Here is a 10,073-nt window from a genome sequence, read left to right as displayed (position 1 = left end):
TGAATGATCTATCCTAATCAGATGATTTCATGTGATATGCAGGAAGGTAAAGTTAAACCTATACAAAATCGAGATAAAGTTAAATCCATGCATGAAATCAGATTAGTATACATTTTCAAAAAAAATGCAATCATTTCTTACTTTTATTTGTATTCGATATTTATCAGATTAAATATAATGATTTGATAATGCTAGTATATCAGTAATAATCCGAAATTTATTTATTTTCAGATAAATACTAGCAATTCCTATTCCTAGTAGGATTAGAAAAAAAATAAATCGATATTTTCTGATAAATGCTGAAAATCCTCTTCTTTTTTTTTAAGATAAAGATATAAGGTTTAAAAAATAGGAAAATCGAATTAAAATATATAATATATTGTTGTCAGTTGGATTTATCAAAAAAATCGGATTTATCTTTAAAATTTCAGATTTATCTATAAGAAAAATCGGATTTATCTTAAAAAATATTAAAAAATTCTTTCAAATTTGAGACAGGTTCTAGTCGATTTCAACATATCAGAGAAAGACTTTAAACATTCAAGAACAAGTTTCTAATGCAAGCAAACAATCAGATTAAGTTGATGAGCAGTCGGATATGTAAAAAAAAATTGGTGTAATTGTCAACCTAAAAAGGTTCTAGCAATTAACTCACATCAGGAAGATTAAAAAAAAAAATCAAACAAGCTTAAACAGGGTGAAATAAGACGAGATTTAAGCTTTGAAAATAGATTAGGGTTTAAATCCTTTTTGGTTTTGTTTTGAATTTTCTGAAGATACCTGAACCTTTTGTGATGAGTTGAACGGTCTGTGAGGAGAGAGAGCTGCTGCTGGTTGCTGACAGAGAGAAAATGAGGTGACTGGAAGAGCTTCAGGAGTCGCCGGAAAATAGTAAGAGATCGTTTGGTTTCTGATTTATGGGTGGTGGATTTTTGGAAGGGTTTAGAGACAAGGTCGTGCTGATAACGTGTTGTGAATGAAGAGGGGAACTTGTGTGTATTATTAGGTCGACCAACTGGTCTTTATATACATATGGTAATGACGGTCTAAGTACTGGATCGACAAGAGATCGTACTTATCCTTAACTAGATAATGACTAGCAATACGTAAGATAAACGCCAATTATAATGTAGATAAACACAAGAGTAGATAGGCGCCAGTATGATCTTGCGGATGGGTTTGGCCCGTCTTGCTACACGAGCTGATAAATGGGTCGATCACTAAATGGTTTATAACAACAATAAACTTTAAAACTAATTTACTTCTTCACCCGTGTGTAAAAAAATATTGTATATCAGTGTAGAGACTTAGTAGCCATAAGCTTGCTCAAGTTTCTTTGTTTTAGAAACCTTTGGTCAAGGTTAAACTTGACTTGATGGCTGCAACTAATGAGTTCTGAGAAAACGTACTATCGTTTCCACTAGAACAGAAACAAGACAACGTATAAGGCACTTGATAACATGTAAGACAAGGGAAAGAAGTTTCAAAATGAGATGAACCAGTTATGGGAGCGGCGTCACCCTAAGTATCCTTCTATAACATGTTCAAGCAAAAGCCTTTTTTACATCAAGTGCTACTGTTTTTTTTTGTATTTACACAAAAATAAAAGAATTACCCAGCTTCTATAACATGTTTAAGCTTTTACAACAGCTGAATCTATATCTAACTTATTCTCTTATGGTATTGTTTTTGTTTGTAGAGCTTTCGATGGATGTCAACATCCAGATGAAAAACAGAGGATGCAACTTAATAGAAAATTGAGTTTAGTTCAACTTAAGAACACAAAAGAAAATTTTCTAACTTTTGACTACCTCGCTTCCACAATGTGTTTGTAGTTTTGATTCTCCATTGTTTTCCTTTGCAGGCACAACACGAAAAAGCTAATAAATATGCACTCAAGTTAGCTGTTTAAGATTAAATTTTTACAGGTAACTAAAATCTTGCAATATAAAGTCATGTGATATATATGCGTCATAAGTTTGATTATTAAGATATGTGTAGCAAAAAATAATAAATTGATATAAAGACTCATAAAAAATCACCTAAATAACTTTAATTTTTTTTAAAAATATTTTACCAAATCATCTAAAGATTTTATTTTAATTTTTAAGTTTTAACTAAAATCAATCAAATTTCAAAATTCATCTAAATCCCATCAAAATTAAAAACAATCCAAAACTCTCTAAAATCTCCGGTCTAATACTCTCCTTTTAGTAAGTATTTATTTTACACTATAACTTTTTTTTTTCAAAAACATTTTTTAATTCGTATAATTATTTAATGGAACAAAAAATGCCAATTAAAATCATAATGACACTAAACACCAAAAGAAGTGGATTGCGATTGCACACCCGAATATAGGAGGAATCAATGTAGATAAATAGAAAGAGGAAGGGTTCATTTCATAAATACAACGTTCTCGTTTGCATATGTCAGCGTCCTTATCCATTTTTTCACCTTATCCAAAAAAACATATCCTTCAGACCAATCTTCCTACTTCAACAGTCTTCACTCTTCACTTCACTTCACAAAGAATCTCTCTCTCTCAAATCAAATGACGACAATCTTAGGGTTCTCGCAGACCAAGTTTCACCACTGCAACGTCTCAATCTCTTCTCCACCATGCTCATCTTCTTCCACGGTGGTCTCAATGGCCGGGAGGCGCTCTGATTCCAAGACTCTCCGGTCAGGCTTCCTCGGCCGAATCACTTACCAAGATCGCCTACCCTCAACCGGTCGTAGAAGCGCAATACCAGCGAAAATGTCGTGGGACGGTCCTCTTGCTTCCGTCAAGCTGATCATCCAAGGCAAAAACCTCGAGGTTTGAACGAAAAAAATGTAAACTTTGTTGTGGGTTTTGATTACTGAGACTTGGTTACTAGAAAAGGTTGGAACTTTCGATTATTTGAGGATTGGTTACTAGAAAAGTTTGAAACTTTAGATTATTTGAGAAGTTGGTTACTAGAAAAAGTCTGGAACTTTTTGATTATTTGAGCATTGGTTAGTAGTAGAAAAGCTTGGAACTTTCGATTATTTGAGCATTGGTTACTAGAAAAGTTTGGAACTTTCGGTTATTTTTGAATTGGTTACTAGAAAAAGTTTGGAACTTTCGATGATCTGAGTATTGGTTACTAGAAAAACTATGGAAATTTAATAATTGAGAATTGGTTACTAGAAAAAGTTTGGAACTTTTGATTATTTGAGCATTGGTTACTAGAAAAAGTTTGGAACTTTCGATTTATTTACTAGAAAAGTTTTGAATTTTTGTTACTAGAGGGTTGTCTTCAGTCATTTGATTAACTATGGCATTGATGTGATAGTTATCAGAGGCAATCAAGCAGCACGTTGAGGATAAAGTAGGGAAAGCTGTTCAGAAACACAGTCATCTCGTCAGAGAAGTTGATGTGAGACTCTCTGTTCGAGGTGGAGAGTTTGGTAAAGGACCTAAGATTCGTAGATGCGAGGTAATGTTTTTAATAATAACGAAGCAACTGTGTTTATATGTTTTTCCTAAATTAATTGTTATTGGTACTCTATAGGTAACATTGTTTACAAAGAAGCATGGTGTTGTGCGCGGTGAGGAAGATGCTGAGACGGTATACGCTTGTATCGACTTGGTATCAACGATAATACAGAGGAAGCTGAGGAAGATCAAGGAGAAGGACTCTGACCATGGAAGGCACATGAAAGGCTTTAACAGATCGCAGGTGAGAGATCCAGTGATAGAGCCTGTTGTGGAGGATGCTGAGGATGTTACTGAATCAATCCCTGGTGGAGGAGAAGAAGAGGATGATTTGATCAAAGAGGTTGGTCCATTGGTTTCTACTGATCTTCATTAACTGATTCGTTGATAATGTTTTCCTCATGGTTTGTACAAAAGATTGTGCGTACCAAGTACTTTGAGATGCCACCATTGACGGTCTCCGAGGCAGTGGAGCAGCTGGAGTTAGTAGCTCACGATTTCTACGGCTTCCAGAATGAAGAAACCGGTATGCATTTGAACTAACCTTGTTCTCTTCCATATATGATTGCTTGCGTGGAATGCAAGGAAGACTTTACATTTCTGGTATGGTTTTTGGTTTGGTAGGTGAGATAAACATAGTGTACAAGAGAAGAGAAGGAGGGTACGGTCTGATCATCCCTAAGAAAGATGGCAAGGCTCAGAAAGTTGAGCCGCTTTCAACCGAGCAATTGAATGAACACTCCTTTGCTGAGTAGACTTTTGTGTCTTGTCTCAAAACCAAAACTGATCTTACTTCTCTCCTTGCAGTTTGTTGTCTGTATAGGAGGTAAGGGTTCTTGAGAGAAAAAAACAGTGAAAGGAATTGAATCTGTTATGGTTCAGGATACAATGTACATATTAATAAAAGGCTAAACAACTCTTTTTTAAATGGTTCTGTTTTACTCTGTTTTTGAGGTAAAAGAAACTGAAAAAGAAGTTACTATCTTGATTCTCTCTATAGATCGGATGATAGCCAAAGACATTTTGCATTCATCTATTATAAAAAATGAATGCACAAGAATGTTAAAAAAAACAAAATACATTTTCATAAGCCAAGAATGTTACATAATTTTATTACCATTTATCTGTAAATAAAAATATTGCATTCATCTATTATAAAAAAAATCATATTTAAGAGAAATTATATCTATTTTAGAGTTTTTTTAATTATTAAAAAAAAAATAGATGCAGTTTGGAGATGATGTTAGATGATTTATCATGTGTTCAGAGAAACAAATTAATTGACCAAAATTTTAATTTATTTCTTATAGATAAGATATAGGTTTTAATTCTCTAACTAAAACTGATTAACAAAAAGTATTAATAATGTATTATGTTGAATATAAAGTTTGAGGATTTAACAACAAAAAAAAGCTTCTCAGAGCAACAAGACAAAGTTGTTCCAAAACAAAGCAACAAGACAAAGATTTATCTTACACCGAAAAGAAAAAAAAAAGATATTTCAACAAAAAGAAGAAGGGCTTTTAGTCAAACAATCCGAAGACAATGTCATCTTCACTTTCTTCCTTCACCTCCTCCTAAAATCACAAAACAATTACATTCGATTAGTTTTCATTATAAGCATATTATATAGTTAGGTTTGTATTCAATAACTGTAACTATGTCTTGAGAAAGAAAATAAATAGATATATACCTTCTTCTTATTCTTTGTCTCCTCGGCTGCTGGGACAGCTTGAGCAGCTGTAGGAACGTTACTTGCAACCGGAGCAGCTGCATCACCACTAGCTCCAACATTCATGATGAGACGTTGTTCTTCACGAACTATCTTAGCATAAGCATCTCCCAAATCAATTAAGGAATCACTGGCTATGATCCCTTGACAGACAACACCAAACCGAGCTTCATCAAGTCCCATAACAAACTGATGCACTTTCTCTTCTTCACGATCCTTCTCATATTCAATAGCGGCATTACAACTGCAAGCCGGAATTGGTTTATACATGTCTAAATCTTAGCTAGACAACCATAATATTCCATCACTGATTGACCATTTTGTCTATAAGACGAAAGTTGCTCCTTCAGATGGTGAATACGAACTTTGTTTCCCACCGAGAAACGGTTCTTGAGATTATCCCATAACTTGTGAGAATCTGATATAAACGTGACAGTGGATCGAACTCGAGCTTCAATGGATGAACGAATCCAACCTACTATCAGTCAACCACAATCCAAAGTTAGAATCATCGATAGACGGTTTAGGTATTGATCCATCTATAAACCCTAACTTTCGTTTAGCTTTGAGTGCGTTCGTTAATTTTGTAGTCCACTCTTTGTAATTGTCACCCGTAAACACCACAGATGTTATTAGGGCACCAGGATTGTCCGATGCATGCAGTGAATATGGAGCTGCCACACCGTTCTTACTTTGCTCAACTTGAGCTGATGAACTCTTACTTGCGGAAGAATTATCACCGTCTGACATGATCTAAGAGTACTTCTCTTAAAAAAAACGATGAAAGATTTGATTTCAGAATTCGATTTGCTCTGATACCATGTAACGAGAAGATATGTATTGTAAACTGTTAACTTGATTTACATTGAGCAATTGCTCTGTTTATATATACAACGCAAAGACATAAACCTTATTGGATAAGGACTCTTTGGAGTTATCTATAACTAATATAACTAATGTATATCCTCCTAATAGTTCTTCTTCTGACACAGCTTAGCAAAGAGGCTAGGCCAGTATGATTCAACGTTCACGTTGGCTGCCTTCACTAGTTTTGCTATCTTCTCAGCCTGAATAAACATTCACATATTATAGTATTAGTATATATGTAAGAGAGAAGATCGTAGAGGCTATAAACTAAAACATGTTGAGAAAGAGAGAAGAAAACTAACGGTGATTTCAATTCCATCGTCGTGGAGGATTAGAGCAGCGTAAGTGCAGGCGAGCTCACTGGTGTTGGACATTTTCACTTACCTTTAAACACTTGTTGTTTTTTTTTTGTTAAAAACAAATCAAGATAAAAAAAGGACTCAGAAACACTTGTTGTTTTTGCTCTGTGTTGTTATAATTATTGGTGGTCTTTTTAAGTTTCAAGGACGTCCCTATTTATACGTAGGAGTTTAGGCTTTTGTGAAACAAAAAAAATCTGACACCTAAGAGTATTTTTTTTCCTTTTTTTAGATCGGATTTGTTTATTTGATTTATTTCCATCGTTCTATTCGTTTTTAGATCGGACGTCCCTAATAGGATTTTTTTTTCCTCTTCAATTCTATTCGTTTTTAAATCGGATTTGTTTATTTGATTTATTTCCATTTAGAAGAAGCATCAAAATCCTTTACCCACAAGTTAGGTCAATTGTACAATCTAATCAGTAGTGAAGTCATTACTAAACAATGTGCTCCATATTTTACAATAAATAGCAAACAAATTTTGTGGATGGATAGCAGATGGTGCACAACAAATTTTGAAAAAGAAACGCTAAAAATATTTGTGGATTGAAAAAATTGTAAGAACTTTTGGCATGGTTGGAAAGTATTATTAGAGTGGGAAACCACGTTGCATGCTTCTTCTTTTTTTTTTGCTAAATATGTTAATTTCATTAAAATGAAGAAATGGTTACAAAAGCTACCTATAAATTAAAGCTCCTTGGCAACAAAGTAAAAAACAAGGAGGTAAAAATACATGTCACTAGTGGAAATGACAAGATTACAGTAAGCTTCGACGAGGAGGGATTATCGGATCCAATGACTTTTTCTAAAACGTTTGCGATTCTTCTGAGCATGGATGGTGTTAATTACTTGTCGATTGATGTCTCTGAAGACTGTTGCGGGAGGAATCTGGGTTTGGCTATGAACCGCGTTGCATGCTTTAGAGTAAAAGTGGAGAAATGAATATATAATTGTTTGGCATGTTAACGCAGCTTTTGTTGACCAATAGCACGTTACTCAGATTATCCGACCAATGTTATTTCACGTCATTATGAAAAGTTAGTGATAGAATAGGGACGTGAACAAACCATAAACTAAGTGATCATGTACACTACTTATACCATATCGATCAGATATATGATTGAACATGCACTATAAGATGTTAAAAAAAAAGATTCAACATGCCTCCAATGAGAGATCACAAACTACAAATTCTTAAAACATGACTATTTGGTATTGATGGAGACATCTCGCGACGTATATGGTCAGGCGGGATAAAACTCTACGAGCTTTAAGATTCTCTCTTACATCTAAAACATACAAACAGAACTATAAGCAGTACAAGTTAACTACTACCCTACTAAACCGGCCATGGATATGTGTAAACCAGGGCCAATCTCCTATTTCACACACACAAACAAGCGCCTCAACCCCTTCCTTCTTTGATTGTTATTGACCAACAAGTATAAGCTTTCAACGGAATTGACCGGTTAGACTGCAAACCGACATGGCAAAGACAACCGCTACAACGCCAGCTTTGAGTAGCCCTCTGTATGAACATCCCATAGCTGCAACCTTCTTGAGTATGAACTCACTACTGCTCTTTGATCTCATGAAACTTCCACATCCCTTCGTTGTCTCCTTGACCTGTACGCATTTTATCAAGGTTAGAAAATAGTAAGGCATATGAAAGGTTCTCATTTAAACCTCTTCTCACCTCTTTCTTGATACTGTCAGTGTCTGGCTTGGGACTGTTATGGTTAACCTGAAGAAGCAACCTTCTTGACGCATTGCCCTGCATTACAGACTGTTCAGCACAACCCTGGGCCTGTGCCCTTCGTGTCCTAATCTTGATTCCTGTTTCAGATACATCGTTATTGATCTTGTTACTCGTGTTGACAAGACTCTGCGGCTCATACAGAATCTGTTCTGGCATCGGTTGCGCTAGATGTTTCATCTCCGGTAACTCATAAGGAATCTGGAAAGTCAAATCCAAGAGGTCGAACATATATTGGTCGGGGTCGTTCGAACCGTATTGCGTCTGAATGTGGGGATCATTCTGGTTCCTGAACGGTTCGTTTGACCCATACTGAAAACCATTGAAAGCGGATCCGAGCTCAGATTGAACCTGAGAGTGCAAGGGGGAGAACATAGTGTGGTCCAGGGACTCGAACTCCAAATATGATCTCCAATCGATATGGTCAAGCTGCTGATCAAAACCAAAGTTAGTAACTTCACAAAGAATGTAATCCAAAGACTTTAATTTTGTGTTCATCCTTACCTCGGTGGTTGTAACCTCAGGGGCAGAGATATCACTCTGACACTCGCCGTAGACTACAAGAGAAGACTCCGCAACATCCGTAGAATGCTTTGGTTCCTCTTTTGTAGGGAAAGCCAGAGACACTTCAGACAGTTCAACCTCAGACCTCACCTCGTCCACAACAGTTGGAGACGAGACAGCTGGCTCGACTCCACATTCTGGTGATGCTTCACTCACAACATCTTGCTTCTTAAACAACTTGCATATAACAAATGGGTTCTGCAATCCAAGAACCATTCTCAAAAAAGATCAAAACACAAAGTAAAGACAAATCTTGTTATAACCTGGCCAGGCTTGGTTCCATCAAGATCCTTCTCGGTGGCGCGATACTCATGCATAATCCAACAGGTTCGTGTCCCCTTAGGAGCACGACCAGTGTAGAAGACGAGAGTCCTCTTAACACCTATGATCTTAGTGCTCCCTGACTTAACTTTCCGGTCTTTCCCAGTAGCCTTCCAGTATCCAGCAATAGTGGCACGATTCATCCTACTCCCACTCGGATACTTCCTATCCAACGGACAGAAGAAGAGCCACTCCGAGTCCATTGTCCTCACCACAGAAAGATCTGCAACCACAACATCATCACCATCATCACCATCATCAACAACATAACTCTTCATTTGATTATCTAATTGCTTATACAAACATAGATTTCACTCAGAAAGCAACATCACATCATCATAATCATCATCATCACCATCAACATTATCACCATCATCAACAACATAACTATTATCTAATTGGTTATACATAGTACGAACATAGATTTCACTCAGAAAGCTCAAAGTAACCACAGATCATCATCAACACATCATCAAAGCCCTAACTAGATTATCTAATACATACTCAAATTAAACGATTCCACTATCTACTATTGTTCCAAATCATCTTTGCTTATACATACTAAGCTAATAGATGTGAATCAGGGAGCTCAAAGTAATTACAGATCGATCTGAGAATCTACGTGAGAGATGGAGGAAGTGGATATTACCAGGCAGATCCCATGGCTCATACTTGCACATATCGACAGCACGGATGACTCTGACGTCGTCGTCGCGGCCGTTGATCTTTTGACGGAGATAGTAACGGACTAGCTCCTCGTCCGTGGGACTGAATCTGAATCCCACCGGTAGTGCGTCCAGCGATAAGACTTCCATAGTGTTTAGTATGAGGATTCGAGGCTCGTTAATAGTTATCCAAAATCAGGATCAGAGATGCGATTCAAAGACAGATTCGAGAATTTTGAGAAACCCTAAGAATCGATGCGATTTGGTAAAGTGAGGAGGAAGAAGAAGAAGTGACACGCTTTATAAATCGAAGAGCACCACTTTCCTTACGCGTAAAGATAAATTT

General features: G+C 36.3%; 2 protein-coding genes across 3 annotated transcripts; one reads left to right on the top strand and one right to left on the bottom strand.

Annotated features, from left to right (window-relative positions):
* Positions 1-2,471: 2,471 nt before the first annotated feature.
* On the top strand, positions 2,472-4,391 carry LOC106313087 (ribosome-binding factor PSRP1, chloroplastic). The gene is made up of 5 exons (XM_013750822.1): positions 2,472-2,821; positions 3,321-3,464; positions 3,540-3,806; positions 3,881-3,989; positions 4,088-4,391. Exons 1-5 carry the CDS (start codon positions 2,555-2,557, stop codon positions 4,216-4,218), a joined length of 918 nt encoding a protein of 305 aa, XP_013606276.1. The 5' UTR covers positions 2,472-2,554; the 3' UTR covers positions 4,219-4,391.
* Positions 4,392-7,558: 3,167 nt separating this feature from the next.
* On the bottom strand, positions 7,559-10,056 carry LOC106319218 (NAC domain-containing protein 62-like). 2 transcript variants are annotated; one of them, XM_013757482.1, is made up of 5 exons: positions 9,712-10,056; positions 9,005-9,285; positions 8,682-8,939; positions 8,118-8,609; positions 7,559-8,047 (listed from the first exon to the last, which is right to left on the bottom strand). In XM_013757482.1, the coding sequence occupies exons 1-5, from the start codon at positions 9,875-9,877 to the stop codon at positions 7,874-7,876; spliced, it is 1,371 nt and encodes a 456-aa protein (XP_013612936.1). In that variant the 5' UTR covers positions 9,878-10,056; the 3' UTR covers positions 7,559-7,873. The 2 variants fall into 2 exon arrangements, with proteins under 2 accessions (XP_013612936.1, XP_013612937.1); XM_013757483.1 differs by having other exon boundaries at positions 8,118-8,606.
* Positions 10,057-10,073: the final 17 nt, after the last annotated feature.

The sequence above is a fragment of the Brassica oleracea genome, chromosome C9 (genome assembly GCF_000695525.1).
Source record: "Brassica oleracea var. oleracea cultivar TO1000 chromosome C9, BOL, whole genome shotgun sequence".
NCBI lineage: Eukaryota > Viridiplantae > Streptophyta > Magnoliopsida > Brassicales > Brassicaceae > Brassica > Brassica oleracea.
The sequence above is the reverse complement of the archived record's forward strand: the minus strand, read 5'-3'. Positions and strand labels throughout refer to the sequence as shown.

Bases quoted from the DNA above. Each gene is read 5' to 3' on its own strand.
- LOC106313087 (XM_013750822.1), top strand. From the start codon at position 2,555: ATGACGACAATCTTAGGGTTCTCGCAGACCAAGTTTCACCACTGCAAC. The intron at 3,465-3,539 runs GTAATGTTTTTA...GGTACTCTATAG, and splicing joins CTAAGATTCGTAGATGCGAG to GTAACATTGTTTACAAAGAA. The intron at 3,807-3,880 runs GTTGGTCCATTG...TTTGTACAAAAG, and splicing joins AGGATGATTTGATCAAAGAG to ATTGTGCGTACCAAGTACTT.
- LOC106319218 (XM_013757482.1), bottom strand. From the start codon at position 9,877: ATGGAAGTCTTATCGCTGGACGCACTACCGGTGGGATTCAGATTCAGT. The intron at 9,286-9,711 runs GTAATATCCACT...TTGTGGTTGCAG, and splicing joins TGAGCCATGGGATCTGCCTG to ATCTTTCTGTGGTGAGGACA. The intron at 8,610-8,681 runs GTAAGGATGAAC...GGTTTTGATCAG, and splicing joins CTGAGGTTACAACCACCGAG to CAGCTTGACCATATCGATTG.